The sequence below is a fragment of the Agelaius tricolor genome, unplaced genomic scaffold (assembly GCF_023055355.1).
Source record: "Agelaius tricolor isolate 1412-34295 unplaced genomic scaffold, bAgeTri1.0.p SCAF_9, whole genome shotgun sequence".
Classification (NCBI taxonomy): Eukaryota; Metazoa; Chordata; class Aves; order Passeriformes; family Icteridae; genus Agelaius; species Agelaius tricolor.
The window spans coordinates 39,854,907-39,874,656 of record NW_027269269.1 but is presented as its reverse complement, the minus strand read 5'-3'; the positions used below and the strand labels follow the sequence as shown (position 1 = coordinate 39,874,656).

The 19,750-nt window shown below is 38.4% G+C and overlaps 1 protein-coding gene across 14 annotated transcripts in view; it reads right to left on the bottom strand.

The window, feature by feature from the left end:
- ROBO2 (roundabout guidance receptor 2) overlaps positions 1-19,750 on the bottom strand; it is a 1,036,281-nt gene that overhangs the window by 126,502 nt on the left and 890,029 nt on the right. For all 14 annotated transcript variants that reach the window (XM_071433684.1, XM_071433685.1, XM_071433686.1 and 11 more), the window contains one exon: positions 13,398-13,536. In XM_071433684.1, the coding sequence (XP_071289785.1) occupies positions 13,398-13,536 (139 nt within the window). The remainder of the gene's footprint in view (positions 1-13,397; positions 13,537-19,750) is intronic.

Genomic DNA, 19,750 nt, shown 5'->3' with positions numbered 1-19,750 from the left:
CCCAGAAAAAAATATTTTCAGCTAAATTGTTATTATCTGCAGAATTCATGCTTAACAAACTTTTTTAGGCTATGATCCAAAGCTCATTAAAGTCAGCAGGAGACTTCATGTTGTATAAAATATCTTTGGTTGCCAAATCAGGAAAACCCTGGTTATCAGCATAGATACTTTACCCTTTAGATATTATTTTGTTTAATTATTTTCAACAACATCTCTTCTTGATATGGTACATGAAGTCACCTTGAATCTAGACTTGGCTTCAGATTCACATGTATCAGTGAAATAGGAACATGAAACTACAGACAGATCTAGACTTCAGGAGGTGTCAATATTATTTCTCACTATATACACAGTCATGACATAATTTTAGAGGAACTCATTTACTTTCTTTTTGTTATGCAAGAAAGGCCTTATATACTTGTACAGGAAACACACTGAAATCACATGGAAGAGCACCCTTAAATGTTAGGATAAATAAGGACACAATGCAACAAGTCAGAGAAATGCTGTCAGGCCCTATGAGCATTTTTAGATCCTTTGGGAATGTGAAACATAACTTTTTTGTGTACATAACATATATTGCTATTGGTTCCTTTAGTATAGGTTTGCAGAGAGAGCACCATGTGCTAACAGACTTCAAAGCATCTTAACTCAAAGATCCCATGTGGTGAAACATGTAAATTTCTATTAGGTCTAACTAAAGCTCACAACACCAATTAGAGCATTCCTAGCAATTCCAAGAACAAAGAGCAGTCAAGAAATCTTTTCACAGTCACCACAATAAAACTTCTTTCTATATTCAGTAGGTCTATTCTATCAGTTAGCAAGAAATAATTTAATAAAGATGAATTTGAGGCTAACCATTCTGTTGAGGTTAACATAAACACATATAATACCAATTTCCTTGGGAGTTACATTTAATTTCATGTATATGCAGTACCTCAGATTTAACTGATTAATAATAGATACGCCAAAGGGAAAAATAAGTAAATAGATGTCATGGCAAACTTTAGAAACTTGTAGGGATAATTTTTTTTGCCAGCATAGCGCCATTGGTAGTGGTGAGAGGGCAGGTAGTTATGATGTTAGAGAACTCAATATGCACCTTCTGGAGAGCTACACATCTATTACAACTACATTCAACAGCCACATGCAGCTAAAGAACATTTCCTCTAGACTGCTCACAAATTATGTCATTTTGCATGCTGTGCTGCATTAGTCAGTGGCAAATAAAAATCACTGTTTTCATAAGACAGAAAGGGCAAATTGTCCCCCTTAAAAATCTCAAGAATATGACAACATTATCCTACAACGATGGAGCAGTTATTTGTCTTGTGTGATTGCAGAGTTGCAGACAAGAGCGAATGCTTATTTTCTTGACATGGGGCCAGCTCTAGGAGGCTGAAAATATAAATTTGTATTCAGCTCCTGTATGATGAGGAAACTAAGATCAGTGGTAATATAAATATGAATTGGATATCAGAATCAGGGCTATAAAGCTGGGCAACAATTAGTCATCTATGAAATTGATGGGGTTTTCTTTTCAAAGGCCAGATAACATCCCTGTGTTTCACTTAATGCTGCTGAGAGGAAAACAGGCAGGCAGCAGGGCTGTATCTGAGACAGGGGCTGCCTGCACTGGGATGCAGGCAGGCTGGGACAGGGAGCTGCAGCTGACTCACTCTGCTTCCTGTCAGAGATGTGCTGGTGCCGGCATGCCAGCCAGCTGCCTCCGAGGCTCCGGCAGCCTTTATCCCTGCACCTGCCAATCCTGCACACTGTGCCAAGGCTGCTGGGTGGAGGAGCCAGCTGCATGGCATGCCAGGATGCTGGGTGGTGGGAACAGCTACCAGCTCCCATTTGGGTCACCAAACGGAGGGTGGCGTAAACATGTCACTGTCATGGTCCAGTTCACAATTGCTTCAAGGACAGGTTCACCTCTCCCATACTTTTGGACCACCCTGACAGAACGTGCCAGCTAGCAATGAGATCCATGTGTGTGTGGATGGACCCGTGGGGTGTTAGAACCATCTGCTGTCCTGCAGTACTGATATGCTGCCCGTCAGTCATCTGTTCCACCAGCACTGTCCCCAGAAGTCACCACAGTTCAGGGAGGAGCTTTGGCAGATGAAGCAGACAGGAAGGAGAAAGGAGGAAAACTGGCTTTTAGCCTGACCCACAGCAGCATAAACAAAACAACAAGGTATGGAGACTGAAGGTCTTTTGAATTTCTCAAGCATCCGCCTACTCAGCCTTGAACAGTGTCTTGTCTCCTCTCTGTTCTGGAGCCCCAAATCCCCATAGCAAGACATTTTCACCTCATTTTCTGTGGAAGTCCACTCTCACCTGGATTAGTGCTTCTGAACACTTGGAATTAGGATCAGGGACCTCTCTGGTAATACCAATCACAGAGAGTGTTAACCAGGCTCCTGGACTGACAATGGAATGGCAGAAAACCAGGGTGCAGTGGTTAAATTGCTCCTTAACGTTGCCAGTACATGAAGAAGGCCATGTCTTCAAAATATGAGCAGTGTCAAGAAACAACTTGTGACACATTGCCCAAATATTGCTGACTCCTAGCCAATTAATGCAGCATTGAGCTAAAACCAGAGGGTGTCAGACATCAGTTTCACGTGTTTATGGACATCTAATTGATTTTAAGTACTTCTCTTTGTTAAACATTCAGAGGTGCTTAACCTTTCGGTTCAGCTTAGACTTCAGCCATCAGACTGAACTGGGAGAGGTCTTTTAAACAGCCAGTCAGTCTGTGCCAGATACAAAGCAGCCACTTTTGGGCACCACCTTACATAATTTCTGTTCTGCAAGTAATAGAGCAGGTCTGCCTTTAATTAAGCGAAAAGGAAGCGGCTGGCAGGGGACTGGCAAGGAAAAAAGAAAGAGAGAAACAAGAGGCACATGAGAAAACACTGCTGGTGAGGAAATTCTAATAGAAATTGGGTGATTTTGAGTGAAATCTGGCAGTCCTGGCACATATGAATGCATTCATTGTTGCTAGTTCTGATTAATGACAGTTGTACAATAGTGTGCTGACAGTCACTGCCATACAGACACAATTTTTTTTTGATATGAAACACTGCTGAAAATGCAACCCAATCAGATTTGGCCCCTGAACAACATGTGCTATCATCACTGTACTGTGAATTGAGATTGATTGGTAACCAGCTGTGACAAAGTGGGAAAAAGAGCCTTGTCTTTTTCAAGAAAAGAAAAGAAGAAAAATAAAAAACTGAATTGTGTCAAAACCATTACCATCTGCTCAGCCAAATAGCAAATAAAACAAAACACATTAACTATTTTTAAGTATCGCAAATTAATGTACTGAGGTTGAATTAATGTGTTAACTTAAGCATCTAAGAATAAACTTGAATTGAACTGGTTTTGTCACAGTTGGAATTTTTTTTCCCTACATTTGGAAGCGTATCTGTTCACACTCAGCCATCAATCTTACTAATGATTATCAAATAAAAAAATAAAGAGAGAAAAATTTATGGAAGTTAGAGATATTTAACCAAAATATTTGGGTTTTTGGAATTTGATATAAATTTTCCACAGTGTTTCACAGAACCCCTAGTTTCCATATTTTCAAAAATGTGCATGCAACTATGCATAAAAAATACACCTCTTTTGTTTTTAACACGCACAGATAGCAAAAATGCATCTGCAGCTGGAGTAATTTCATTCCTAAATATTCAAGTAGCCTAACTGGGAATACAAGGATGTACTTGCTTTAGTGGTGTACTTTCAACTTCACAGAATGCTCTGCTGAACTCAAGAAACCCAACTCAAGAAGTCTTATTTCTTGCTAAAGGGATATTCCAAGAGGAAAAAGTCACATCTAAACTGTTTAAAATTTTGCATTAATTTATACCAGGTATATATTTTTTAATCTAAAACATTCTTGTAAATAAAAAATATGAAATAATAAATTAGAATCTGTGTATGTACACATTGTAGGCTTGCCTATTTTTTTTTTTTAAGAGATGGCACACAAATGACTTTTCTGTATTTTCTTTTGCCTGTTTGCCAGACTATTTTGCAGAACACGCACAAAGCTTCAAGATTGCTCTCAACATCCATGATTAGGGAGCCCAAAGAGAGAGATGCTACTGGCCAAAACCAGGGTAAACAGGAGGCAGTTAAGGAGGCTTAAGCTTCTGTCTCCACTTCTGTTTCGTGGTGCTGGCACTTCAGCTCCCAGCACAGTGCCACAGCTTTTCACTGGCTCCTGCATCCCTGTGCCAGATGGAGGGAGCCAGAGGGAAGCTGCAGTGAGATGGGAAGTGTGAGCTGTTACCTGCTTCAGGCTTGTGTGATCCAGCAGCAGAAGGGAGAGCCTCCATGCCCACTGGCAATGCATATCTGACACAAGCTGAGTTATTTTCACTTCCATCCCACGCACTGATAAGTGGAAGAAGAAAGAAGCCCAAACATACATGGGTAACAGCTTTCTGGGGAAAGATATGGGAGTGTCAGGTTTTTTTCTCTAGCAAAACCTAAATCAGTGACAGTTATGGATATATTTGCGTGCACTGGTCACAAATTACTCTCTTGTGCCCCTGAAATCAAAAGCTGCTTTTTGCTGGGTGGCTCTAAGACACTGCTTACAGCCATGATGAATTGAGCTACCAGGGAGCTATCTCCAAGGTGCTGACAGCATGGCTGCTCCTCACATCTACATGTCCAGATACCCTTTTATTTTTTAGCTCTGCCATTCATGCCAGAGAAAGGTAGAAGACAATGCAATATTACTTTGAATTTCTTTGTGTGATGCATGTTTGCACGCTGTCATATAAAAGGGTTTCTGTATTCCATATTTCTTTACTCTATATAACAAACCAGGAAAAGAGTTGTGTGACAGGAGCTGCTATTCACTATTGTGATTTTTCTTCAATTATGCTGACTCAGGTTCTGCTTTAGTCCAAAACCTCTTATGGGTTGTGATCTGCAGATTATTTCTATCTGTTAGAGTAGACATTCTCAATTGCAATAAAACAGAAACCCACACTGAACTGTGTTATAAAGCAAGGCATTCAACAAAGTGGTCTAAGTCTCATAAAATACGTGGACAGCTGTTACAGTTCCTGGGCCAACACTGGGAAACCATACCTGTTTCCAAGGATATAGTGTTTTCCAAATTATCTGGAAGCATTACACTCCATAGCACTGCTCTTACATGCAAACAGACAGGTGTGACTGAACACAAAAATGCATAGTCTCTTACAAAATCAGGAGCCATGTGCTCAGAAGAGAACCAAGGAAGCAAATTGAGACTGGCTTTCAGTTCTCTTTGAAATAATTTGGAAACAAACAGCAGTTAAGAACAAAACATATGTCTGGGAATCAGTGACTCAGTAAATCCTATCTAAACTTATGCAGAGATCCTTTACATCTCTGTTTGCACATGGAATGTACTCATTGGGAATTACCACATGATAATTACCCCAAATGGGCTTCTGATTCGATTTCAGTTCCAGACAGAGCTCCACATTTCAGAACCTGGAGCTTTGGTGGAAGTATGATCTAAGAGACTTTGTAATCACTTGGCATGGAGACCTATCCCCCATCACCAGGAGTAGTCCTTTCCCTCACAGATGAGACACATTTGTCAGGCACTCAGGGAGATTTATATTATTAATGCCTATGTCATACATTCATCCCTCAGAAAAGCACCCTTGATGCTCAGAGTTATCTGGTTTTGCCCATTTCAGCTTTTGAAAAATTGAAATGTTACTGCATGGACTGGAACAAAGTAAGATCTGAGCCCAGACTGGCAACATGCACCCAATAAACTTGGCTTGATGCATTTTTTTAACATGAGCATGCAGCTCATGAGTAGTTTGACATAAACTAATTTTGTGTTTGCCTTTTTATTATTATTTGCCTAAAGCACATGAAAGATTACTATAAACTTGTCAGAGAAATGAAGTATTTCCTAATCTGTATTTTGAATCAGTAACTAACCTTGAAGTGGCAATTAAAGATGAAGTCATGTTAATGTTGCAATGAAAGTGCCTTCAGTACTGCAGTTGAGCCAGAAGTCATATTCTTAAAAAGTACATTTTGCTAGTTAAGCAATTACCAACCCAGAACTCACTGATAGGAACTTGAAATAATTTTTAGGCTTAAAACTTTACCATTAAAGTGTTTTCACTGACAGTGTAAGTTAATTTGTTTTTAACTCAGATGACAAGTTTTGTATCCCATGAAGAGATGGAATGTGTTAAAGGAGAAGAAATCCCTGCAGGCCAGACATTCCAGTAGCATCAGTGGTTAGAGCTCTTGAATCTTACTCCCACTTGAATATATCTAAGAGCTTCATCCTCCCTGTTTTCCCAAGCCTTTCATGGAAAAAAAAATGCAGAGGAAATAAACTTTACTTTTAAATTCTATAATTTTAATGGCTATTAAACTGATAATAGAAAGAAGGCTACCTTAATATTCTAAAATTTATAAATGCAGTATACAAACCATGTGGTTACTAGGCTTTTATGGAGTATACTTTAAGCATTAGTAGGAGTATTTTGAATGAAATTCTACATTAAATTTCACTGTGTCCTCTTCCTGCAAGACAATTTTTTACTGCAGCCTTCTGGGAGTGGAAAATTCAGATAAACCCATGATTGAGGCTACTACAACTGGCATTAAATTTTGTTTCTGAACTCTTCTAGTGACTTCATTAGTGCTCTGAAATTTAACTATTTTAGGCTGCAGAGTAAGAAAGAGTAAAAAGAAATAACAACATTTTCCTGTGACAATACTGTTTCTAGTGCACTGTGAGTGATCACTTCATAGATCACCAAGAGTTCACACAGCATAAAGAGAAAACATGCAGGCAGGAGTGCTAGTTGACACAATTCCTTTATGGCTGCTGTCCATGGAGTTGTAAAGCTATTTTTCCAACCTTGACCCTTATGTAAGCAACTGGAGAGTATTTTCATGAATCTGCAAACAGACTGGCTGAAACAATAGCTCTTCTTCAGCTCTGTGGTGAGAACTGACACTTAACATGAAGCCAATTTAAATGTCAACGTTATTAACTGTTTCTCTGCTGATCAGTCTAGCAGAGCCACACATCTACCACTTTTGCTCCCAGCATTTAATACTTCAGACAAATGGAATGGCAGGCAACTCCTGGGTTAGTCTATAAACCCCTGGGGTAACTGTGGGGCTATGCAATTATAGGACTTTATTCAATGTCAAGTTTTGAGGGATTTAAAATGTAAAAAAAATGCTGTCATTTACACATTCACTTGGGCATGTACTCCTCATACAACACTAAGGAATATATTCCCACTTGCAGAGCAGGAAGGGATCAGTGACAGGCAAAATAGCAATCAGAGAAAAGGGATACTCAACCAAAAGTGCTACAGGAGGGGGCATCCCACCATCACGGGGGTACGTCCTCTTGGTGTTGTATACACAAAAATTAACCAACGCCTGCATCCATTTTACCTCTCATCACCTCTCTATTTCTACATGGCATCTCTGATTTTACAGGAGTTTCCTCAAATGGTTCAATATAACAGCTGAAAAGATGCTTATGCTGCACTTGGCTGAGATCTGCCAGTGTTCACTTGTGCCCCATGGACTCTGCAAGTTACAGAGCAGCTCCCTCTGTGCCAGACATCAGCAGCAACATCCTCTGCAAACCTCCCCTCCTGCCTCCAGATGTATGTAAGGATACAAATACCATGCTAAACCTCTTTCTTTCACTGTCTCTTTTTGACAAGCTATTAAGAACATCCAATCTTCCCCCCCATGCTCCTCATAAAGGGACTAATCTCTCCTTAATGCTTTAGCTTAAGGAAAAAAAAAGATGGGCATGCAAATCATACAGGATCTAACCAGAGATGACAAATAGTACATGTGATATAGCTAATATGAAAAACATCCTTTTCCCCAGACCCTTCATTTAAAATCATTAATTGTTATTAATTGCAATAGAAATTTGCTGATGTAACCAAAGATTACATTCATTACACTACTAAAACACACTCTTTATTCTAATTAATTTTCAATACACATTAGACTGCATTTTGTTGCACAGATATTAGCTCAAAGAAAGCACACAGTGCTGTAGTGTTATTAACTCATATTTCATTGAAAGGTCATTCTCCTCTTGGTTGTATCTAGAGGGGGCTGGAATTAAATTCCTCAATATGCTATCCACAGAATATAAATGAAATTACAGAGCACCACTGTTTATTCTTAAAAATTAGTGTCTCTCTTGCTTACAGAGCCTTATCCTGTGGTCATGATGTGGTGGGTATGTGCAAGGTGCCCACCAAAACTCTCATGAGAGAGCAACTGCTCTGCAGACATCAAGGTCAGTGAAGAAGGAGGGAAGGAGGAACTCCAGGCACAGAAGCAAACTGCTTTCCCTGAGGAGAAAGCAGTGGCAAAGACAAGGTGTAATGAACTGACCACAAGCCCCTTTCCCTGTCAAGGAAAAATGTGGGGGGAGGGTGTTTTTAAGATTTGGTTCTATTGCTCATTGTCCTTTTCTGCTTAGATTGATAATAAATAGAACTAGTTTTTCTCCAGGTTGAGTCTGTTTTGCCCATGACACTAACTGATGAGTGATCTCCTCATTCATATCTTGACCCATGAGCCTTTCATTATATTTTCTACCCCCCATGTCCAGCTGGGAAGGGAATAACAGAAAGGCTTTGGGGGACACTTGACATCTAGCCAGGGTCAAGCCATCACAATTGAGAAATAAAAATGCAAAACTTCTCAGGCTACCAGGCTCTTTTTGAATCTCCTCTTAAAAAATCCAGCTTTTCTTAGTTCATTAGGTTTGCTGTCAGTTGTGTTTAAATCCATTTCAAAGATTTGCATCTGCAAGACCGTGAGATATTTTTAAAATGCCATGTCTTACTCCTAGTTTTGGGCTCATGAGAAGCCATGGAGGAAAGCAGAGAAATGATAGGTGTGCTTTTTTATTCAGCTCTATCAGAAGTGTGACAGACAGCATTTCTGCCCAGACTATGCATTAAAAAAAAAGAGGCCAGTTTTAAAAACATAGCAAAACTAACACCTACACAGGCTTGTGCTGTTGCAGCTAACATGTATCTTACAATATATTAACTCTGTGCTTTAAGAATGCTTATTGCCAAATAATTTTCAATGAACATTCCTTATCTCCAGCAAATAAGAAATCTTACTGTGCTGTTTATGATTTTCAGTGCTGAGTGTTACAGCTCTGTTTCATTTTATAACCTACAATCTCTTGACACTTAGCCATGCACCTTGTGTAAACTACACACCACTTTCCTTCTGAAGCATCACTCTTGGTTTTTCTGCCCACACTCCCATTGTGTGGGTGGCACACAAAACAAATACCTCTCCCTTTTGGTGCAGTTGCCACTTTTCATCTCTAGTACAATATCCATCTAATCAGACAATGCCTGTAAATGCAACTTAAAAGAGCAGGTTGTAATTTCATTAAAGATGTATTTACTGAGCTAAAACAGCTGTTCTGGGCTGGAATGCAAAAAAAGGCCTATGTGATTGCAACTCAGTCATTTTTAAGGCAACTGAAAAATACATTTGCTGAGCTAACCTCACTCTCCCAAAGAGCTGGCACTGCTAACTTCTTCTGTATAAAAGGTTTAAACAGTTATTATAGTGTGTCATAAATTTTGACTTGTAATTGAAAATCTCTTCACTTCCTAAAAAAAAAAAAAGAAGTACTTATTACTTGCTATATAATTACAGACCATGCAGCTGCTCTCCTCGGCTTTGCTAGAAAATCTGAAGACATGAAACACTGTACAAACCTTATTCAAATGTTATTAAATTGCTAGTCATAGATCTGCCACTCTCATACTGTAGGCTCTCAAATAATGTCATTTTCTTCCTGTTACCAGGACTAAAATGTAGATGAATGAAAAGTTGATCCAGGCCAGATTGAGTTCTCTACCACACAGGAGATCATCAGCTCCTTGGAAGGAAAGTATAATCTCTATTTCTGCTGGGCAGATATCAAAGGGAAAGATACCTGAAGATGTATGTGGAAAAAAATTTCAAGGCATAAAGACAAATTTTATTGAATTTTCAGTAGGTCTTAATCATTATGCATGGCCACAATTGTCTGAGTCACTTTGACACAATCTTTGTGCCATTTCCTTGTGTCACTTCTAATGAGAAAAAACTCTACTCATAGAATAGTGAACCTCATATTGCAGCCAAAGGCATAGGACTGGTGACCCCACAACATCCTGTTCACCTCCAGTAGTCTGACATGAGTCATGCTTGATTAACTATTCCCCACCCTTTGTGTACTGTGGAGGCTGTGGTGTGAGGCTGAATTTTTAGAGCAATTAAAATAAAATATACGCCATGTGCCTCTACATTTGATTCACAATGCATTTCAGTCTTGGGTCACTGATTTGAAGTGGACAGCTTCTGGAAAAAGGCTTTACATACCCCAGACTTCACACTGGATTTTGAGTCTCTCTGTTGGTGCAGTATCAACATTTAGATCAACAAGATGTTAATTTGCTGGTGCCAATTTAGGCTCTAATAAGAATTTTAAGCACTGAAGAATAGAAATAATTCTTTATCACAGTGGTGCAAAAGAACTATGAAAATAGTTATCATACATTGCTCACACTACTATTTTCATCTATTATTTATCATTTTTTAAATTCCTGCCAGTCACACACAGAGGAGCTCCATGACATATATCATAGTTTGAAATTTCAAGTCAGGTCTGCAGGATGTTGGATGAGTAACTTCCTTTGACCACTAGTGAGACCAATGTTTCTCAGGCATCTTAAAATCTGCTTCTCAAAGATACAGAGTATCATACTTGATTTAGATCATCACTTCAAAACCACTGAAATTGGGAATGAAGTTTTGCACCCTCAGAATAAACTGTTTATTCTCAGATTTGAAGCATGGTTATTTATATACTCCTGAGCAATTACACAGACAATTTGACAAATAGATAAATTATTTTTTTATAAAGAGTCATGTTTTCAAACATCTTAATTTCTTTAGAAGTTGAAGGTTTTTTTTTTCATTTAATCCAATTGCAACTGGAGATGCTTAAAGTCCATCTGGGACCTTTATAATTAAGGCTTTAACAGCCTGAAATTATTTTCCAATTACTACTCAACACACCACTCAGTGTAGCAATGCTGCTCACATTTGTCACCAGAAATCACTGGCATTACTTTCCTCTTTGCTTTCTCATGGGTCACTAAAAAAACTAAAACAAGGTAAGGTGGAAAAACAGGCTAGGATTTCAGAAAAACTATGGATCCACTGTCACTGATTCTGGCATTCACCAAGAGCAAATTACAGAAACAAAATGCATACAAAAATTCAGTTTGTTCCACTTCGTGGTCACTGAACTAGACACCTTTGAAAGCTGAATCAACAATAGACACATTTAAAAATCTGCTGTAATTGTTGAAACAGGTACTTACTGTAATTGTCTTGCAATCTAGGGATGAAGTCAAAATGAAATTTTCAAAAAAATTAAAACAGACAGATGTGCAAAGAACATTGTTAGCTATAGAAACAGGAAATTTATATTGAAAGTTATAAGAGAAATAGCTCAGAGAGCTGCTCAGAAGTATTTATGCATGTGGGAAGAAAAACAAAGGGAAAACCTTGAGGGCTTTATATTTCATTGTAGATGTTAAAATGCTTAAAATAGAGGAGCTCAGTTTGTCTTTAACCTCAAAAAAAAAATCCCTCAATTTCAACAGTGAGGAATTATTTTGACTTCCTTTCCTAATTTATAAAATTTTGATATCATAATTTTCTCATCCATCCATTCATTCAGACTATACTTGGGCAAACTTCTTTGCTGGTATTAAAAAAATTCAGAAAAACACAATAACTTTTGTTTTAGAGGCTCCAAGCTTATCTTCCTTGATTAAGCATCATGCAGCATGGTTTGGAAATGTCCACTTTTTGGACAGTGAAAATATGCTCATGTATCGTGCTATATAAATAAAAAATCACAGAATAGAAAGCATACAATGCTAATTATCAGAGGCATTTGCAGATGTTGGAGAAAAAGAAGGGATACAGTCACTAAAAAATATCTAACAGAAATGCAATCTAACCAAAGTCACTGTAGGCTCATCATCTATTACTTCTGCTTATGAGACCTAGAAGCAGACATGATTTAAAACAACAGAAGTAGCACAAAAGCAAGAATAAATCACAGAAACACAATGTATTTACTGTGGACTACTCTACAATACATAGTTAAAGAGCAAGCAAAGAGAAAAATTCATCCTGACTTCAAAAAGGCTTCTCCTGAAAATAATATTTTGCCTATTACACTCATACACATCTGTCACTATAATAAGCAAAACACCTATGTGACTTTTAAAATTTTTTCTAATTGCCAGAAAATGAACTTTTAAAAAGTACATATATATATATACACATAAGCATTCATATCAAAACTACATAGAAATGTTTTTTCTATAGATTATGTATTTTTTCATTGGTATATTCAACTGATGGAAAATGTCAGTTATGGTGGGGGGGAAAAAAAGAGGCACTATTCATGCCTACTGCATTAAAATTAAAACTGTGCAAAAATAAATCAGGATTCATAGTGCCAGAAAGACTTGTTGGGTTGTGGAGACCTGGGTTCTAATTCCTGTTCCCAGAGCCAGTTCCATGTTGAGGATTTTTTAATGAAATAATGTTTCAGCATCAAAACAAGAAAGAGTTCCAGAAAATTAGGACCAAACCCTGCTCTTTTAGTTGAAAGGAGCCAAACTAATTTAAAACCGTTTTGCAGGAGAGACTCCCTTCCCCTGCTCACTAAAATTTTCTCCTTGTTTGTTCCAGACTAAATTAATCTTTCTTGAACACAGGGGGCCTGTTCCAGATTTCAACTCTGCTTTACACTTCTGCTAGTCTGGCTTTTTGTTTCCTCAAGAGGAAGGTTTCTCTCCAAGACTTAACAGACGTGAACTGAGGAGCCAGCAAAGCCCACCATGCTCTGCTTGTAATTCACCTTGCCAGTGCAACAGAGCAACTTTCCTGCCAAGTTTTTTTCCCCTCTTGGTATCAGCACATCATTCTGAAGGCTACTATCACCATTACAGTCCTAAAACATCTTTACTGTCTCCAATAAATTCACTGAATACCCATGTGCTCACAACACCTACAGATCACTTTTCTTCCCTCCACAGGAGTCCATTACCTGGACAATTCACCCAGGTTGGATTCCTTGCACAGCTGCCTCTGGAGCAAGATTTGTAGTACCAAAAGAGCAGCAATGTGGGAAATAAATCTTGGACACAATGTCAATGAACCAAATTTTAGTGGCAGGGATGGATTCCAGCATTGTGCAACAACTGAAATCTGGGAGTGAACATGAATGTGGCTCTCACCTTCCTCTTGGTAAGTCTGCATCATCTTTCTTCCACCGGACTGTGGGAGTGGGATCCCCCTGCACCTGGCACCGGAAATCCACGGCCTCCTCCTCCAGCACCACTTGGTTAATCGGTCGCCTGAGAAACGTGGGCCGCTCTTGAAAGAGACATTAAAATTCCACAGTGAGTCAGAGGGCTGAAATGAACACTTTCTGACTTTTCAGCATCTCGCTGCTTACCCACCCATCAAACAGAAAGGAGGCTGAGCTCCACAAATTCAGACAAGTGGAACTGATGATGTGCATAAAGAGCCAGCCAGAGGGTTGCCAGGCTGGAGAGGCAGGGGCTGTCCCATTCTGCCCTCCAGCAAGAAGAGGATGGGAAGGAGGACCAGAAGGACTGACCAGCCACCTGCCGGACAGCGCAGAGCCCTCTGAGGCTGTGCTCATCCCTGTGGCTCTGCAGCCCTGCACAGACACAGCCTGAGCTGGGAGCTCCTGCTGCAGCAATGCATGAGCTGGAGCAGGAGCTCCCAGCAGGAGCCAGCCAGCCTCTGGCAGAGATCAATATCTTGATACTTGTGAGGAAAATTTCAACTCCGCATTACGCACCTCAGGCAATTGTGGACAGGACAGAGATTCCCTGATCCCCATCGCCAACTTCACCATGGAAAAGCAAATTAAGGTCTGAATAATAACTTCTGTTTACCCTTGTTATGTTAGGCTGCACGGCTACAAATAGTATTAATCACCATAATGTTGTACAGGCCTGCTTAAAATCCAGATGCAGAGCCACAATCTGCTCTCAGTTATACTGCTACAAAGTCCAAGTACCGGTAATTTCATTTGAAAGGATGTCACTGGGGTTAGTTTCCAAGTTGCCTTTGGAAGGCACAAATTTGTTCTGTCCTCTCAGCCATACCACACTTTTATTGTCATAAATTATTTATGCTAGTCAAACCATTATAAGGCTGAGTTTATATGGAAGAGTATTTCCACTCAAGACAGGGATTTATCATAAGGACATATAAAACTGGTTACACACTATGTTTCATATTTCACTCTCAGCAAGTTAAGGGATATGATGTCACTTAAAAAATTCACACAGATGCAAGCAATACCAGATTCTGACTCAGGCAATTTGTCTTGATAACTACAGAGCTAATTTTACAGGTTTGTTATGCATGATTATTATATGCAAATAATTTTTTTAAAAAGTTAAAAGAACATTATCAAGGTTGAAAAATCAAGCAGTCCACATTTACTGAGAGAATTAAGGCTGTCTGCATGCCTTTTGATCACTTCCTTTCTGTTTATGATGACTTATGGGACTGGTTGCAATTATATGATCATACACGATTTTTTCCCCAAACATCTCCAGATTGTTGGTATTCACTTAACGAGCAGGTGTTTAATATTTTGCTTTAGTGGTACTGTTTAGAGGGTGGCCTCCTGTCTTACTATTCAAAATGCACTTCAAAGAGAGAATTATTAATTTCCTCATGACCCCTATTACACCTATCTTAATGCTTTATAATAACCTCACTTATTTTCATAGCTCCTCTCTGGGGTACGATAGAGATCTTAGAAAGCAAGGTAAAAAGTATCTACTCAATTTTGGTGTTCAACCTGAGCCACAAAACTGACAATTTTTTTTTTTTTGAGGAGAGGGGGAGGGGTTGGATGGAAATGAAGTTTTTAATTTTGTGTGTTCAAAGCTGAGCTTCCTTTAATTCAACTGCTGACAAAAAATGTTCATCACTTTTACAAATCAGAATATCAGTCAGAAAATGAGGAACACAAAACCACCTGTTAGTAATTATGTAAATGAGTGACAGCATCACACAGGAATTCCTTATTATCAGGGAAACCTATTGGCAGGGGAAAACATATTTTGTCAGCAGAAGAATAGACATGCACAAGAATCTATAGCACCTTTCCAGATGACAGAGATAAAAGCATGGTTAACGGGCAAAGATTCTTCTCCCCAAGCATTGCTTTTGTCCTATTCCTGCCCAGGATCTTCAGATTCCAGCAATGTTTGGGCAAGTAAATTCATTTCTAGCCTCTCTGCTTATACTGAAATATTTATAATTTCCCATTTTAAGTCACAGTACAAGCCATACCCAGCTCTTTGTAATTTCCTATTTCAAGTCTGCATACAAGCCCATACAAGCCCTATCCAGCTGCTGACAGTTTCCTTAGTCATTTTATCTTTCCTTTTTTTTTTTTTTTTAGCCCAGAGATATCACTTTTCACACCTGGAACCCAGCAAGTTCTCAAGTCCAATTCCCCTTCCAACTATCCATGCCTCTCCCTTTTTGTACCTCACAGCAAATGGACTCCTCTCCACTGAGTATTTGGTCTGCACTTCAACTGGAGCTCCTTTTCCACGGGTCACCCAAATACAGCCCATCCACAAACTTAACACAAGAAAAATCAGCTGAAGTACCCAAGGCCCCTCCCAGGAGAGTGACAGCAGCAGGAACACAGTGTAGATACAGGAAAATGCTGCCCAGATCTGCATTCATGGGTTCTCTGGTGTATGAATTGATTGCTCTATTACTTTTTTTTTAGGCAGGTGCATATTTGGCCAAATTTACTGAAAATCCTCTGGAAAAGCCAAGAAAAGAGTACATCTCTGGCACAGTGTAGCTATTTCCCAATGTATTTTGGGTACCTGATATTCAGTATGAGGCACCTGCACTTCTCAGGACAAAAAGCTTCCTCCATTCCTCTCATTCCTGCCCATTTTGCTCCAGTTATCCCCTTTGCCTCCAAACTGCAAGAACTTCAAAATTCTTAGAAAAGAGTGAATTATTTTGTCAATTTAATTTTGTCAACTAAAATTGGTTTTCTAGTTAGGCATGGAAAATTTTGGATAAAGGCATTTTAATTTGATAAACTTATTACAACTGAACAAAGCAAAAAAAACCCAATTTTTAATCCCAATGCTAAGCAATGTACTTGGCCTATCTGTAACTATGTGAATCTGGATGGGAATATTTTAATGACACTTTCTGCAAATTTGCAACAGCATGGTTTTCACAACTTCTCTTCTAGGAAGAGCTTAGACCAACTCCTGCTCTCAGCTCATACACAATACTCTTCATTTTGGCATTTGTTTTTCAAGACATGATCCTAAACTAAGAAATTCAGATCTATATCAGCTTTCTAATTGGTGATTTAGAGGCCCTGGTTCATTCCCATTGAATTTAAACAACTCTGTGTTTGTCTGTACACTGGCTTGGTCTGCATACAAAAATCATTTTCGACCATGTTTACAAAAGCTGCATGTAAACAACTTAGAAATTAGAATGTGCATACTTATGAAATTGCTACTTGTGGCTGTAAATTCTCCTGTACAGGAGATGAGAAAATAAATTCCTGTCTCATTTTGAGGAGAACCCAGCTGAGGAGAAAGTAAATGGCCCTGAGGTCATTAGATAAATCACTGGATTCCACATCAAGGCAATTTAGGAGAGTACACACGTTTGTTTCATATCAGCTTCTAAAACTGAGTATTTCCAAAAACATTTAAGAAGTTGCTAGAAAATTAATAGGTATGTAAGGACAGAGCCCAGTTAACAGGGACATGCAAATACCAGCAACTGCTGTTTCCATTTTTGCATCATCTCTGCATTTTGCACAGCGTGAATCAGGAAAGAACAAGTTATCTTTTATGTTGTTTCCTGTATTTGTATCACTCAGAAAGCCCCTTGAATATGTCCAATAGCTAATTATACAGCTATAAAGTGATCAGAGTGAATGCCATTGCCAATGCAATTAACATTCTTTATGTGAGATTAACTGGATTTGAGTCACCTGCATAACTTGCTTACAGTGTTAATCTCTCAGGAGACAGAGCACTGCTTGCCCAAGCATGCTAAATAAAGAAGGTTTCTTTGCACAGCCAGGTCAAATTTAGTTTCAGAGCTAGTCTTGGGGGAAAAAAAAAAATCATATTTTTTCCTCTGAAATGGTTTGCCCATAAATAAAGCCTTGTGGTATAATTAAATATTGTTACTCTGTCAACAGCATCCAGAGCACAATATATTTGAGAAACAACAAGAAAGGGTGATAAATTAAAATCATAGGCATATATAAAAATTTTAATATAGCTATTTTAAAAGCTTTCACTGAGTAAATAAAGTACCCACTTCCCAGACTTTCTCTGATGAATATTAAAAATCTTTGAAGAGAACTATAAAATAGGTCATGGTTATATGTCATGTCAACCAGTCATGCTATTACCAGGGTGACCTTTATAACTTCAGAATAAACTTTGCTTGCAGTTATAAAAGGGGATTGTTAATGCAATCTGGACACACACCTACAATCTGTTGCAGTGCTTGAGGTATGTGCTGCAAGAAAACCTACAGATCCAAGCCAGAAACAGCAAAATTATTTTCTTGCTCTGGGTGCTGACACAAGTTAACCTCAGAACTCAATTTTTCCCATATTTAACAATTGGTCTGAGTATCACAGTCTATTAGAGAGACTCAGATGACCTTCAGATGTATTATTGCCCTTTTCCCATTCCTCAAAAAGTTAGACAGCCATATATGGGGCCTCAATCTAATTAAAATGATCCTAACTACCTTAATATATTTTCTCTGCTGAGGCAACTGCTAGAGTGAAGGATTTGATGGTCTTCATAATGTAGAGCCTCAATCTGATTTAGAATTGCTTTTGTTTTCTCTGTCTGTGCTGGATAGAAGGCAACATTTGTTTTAAATGTTTTTGTGTTCTAAAAAGAACATTAAAACACAAATTAAAAGGCTTTGGGGAGGGATTTAATAGCAAATAGTTACATTTAAAAGCTTTTTGCACTTTAGCATTCTGATTCAAAAGGGGAAAAAAAGGAAACATTAGATGGTTGGAACTAAGTTTCACTTCAGAATGCTGTCAATAGCATAGATATTTCATTAAATGCAATGTGATCTGGATGAAGTAAAGGTCTTTGCCAAAAAAAGAACAAGTGGAAGAAGATAGGATATTACAACCTCACTAAATTTACCTATTTTGGCCAAATAAATGAAAAGAGAATTGAAAAAGAAGGTGGTTTTATATTGATAGGCATTATTCTACATTATTCCCTTTTCCATTTGAGAAATAGGCAATTGTGTAGACATCACAAACTCCTACACTCTAAGCAGCACCCAAGGCATGATGAGCGTGCACAGTAAAGGAATGGAACACCAATCAGAGGCAAATGCAGTAAAATGAAGGTTATCAGTTGCTAGTGGTTTCCTCCTTTTATATACATCTAAAATCCTGTTAATTACAGTTTTTACTGACTGTTGCATATAGACTTTGGAGACCAAATCAGACACTTTTTTCAGAGCTGTATTGTTAATCTATAACAACTTCTTGGTATCTGTGGATAGCAAATAATCTAAAGCTAAAATGGCTTTTTGCAAACTGCCACAGGTAGACAGCAAGTAGCAAGTACAGGGATTTGAAGAAAACCAGGAGGAGATTTGATCTGAAGGACAAAATACACACTGCTGATTTCTCTGTCTTGACCTATGAATGTACACCCGGTTTTGGAAGATTTTTCCACGTAACTGGGAAAGCTTTCCAGGATACAATGGGTCAAGACTCTGCTAAAGCCTTCCACACAGGCAGAGCTCAAGCAAGTAAAATGGGGCACAGTGTCTTCATTAAAGGGATTTTGGGGATTTTTTTCTTCTAACACTATGTTATCATAGTCATTCTTTTTCTGAAACTAGGGTTTCTCTTTCAGTCTGACAATATCTACAAAACATCAAACACAAATACTTCCTCAAGCATCAGACAAGAATACCTCTTCATCCCACAGGACCTTATTAGCTGAAAAAAGGTTCAGATACCAAAGATAAAATCAAAGATTAATCCAAAACAATCTTTAATATGTCCAAATTGGCACATCTTTTAAAGATATTTTTTACTCTTCTTACTTATGCTTTATATTCTTTTGAGGCCCTTCTAAATATATCTTTTTCCACTGCTTGATGCCAGCCTCTTGAAGTTGATAGACTAAGGCTTTCATTGATTTCACTGAGCTTTAGAATCAATATACAAGATATACCTTTGTACATTCTCTTCAAACATTGCCATTTTAAGTGCAAAGGGAAATAAAAAAACATGAAATAGTTAACTTGAAAACTTACCTCAGAATGGTGAAGTAGCATGACAAAATGATAAAGGTTATCATAAAGAGTAATTCCTTCTTTATTTAATTTCTGGCTCCATATTATGTATTTACAAACAAAGCTTTCATACAAATTGGAATTAAACTGTTTCTGTTTTGCATCTTGCTTTAATTCTGTTCAGCCAAGGGCTGTGAGCCCAAACACAAGCAATGCAACCTAATTTGTATCACTTACA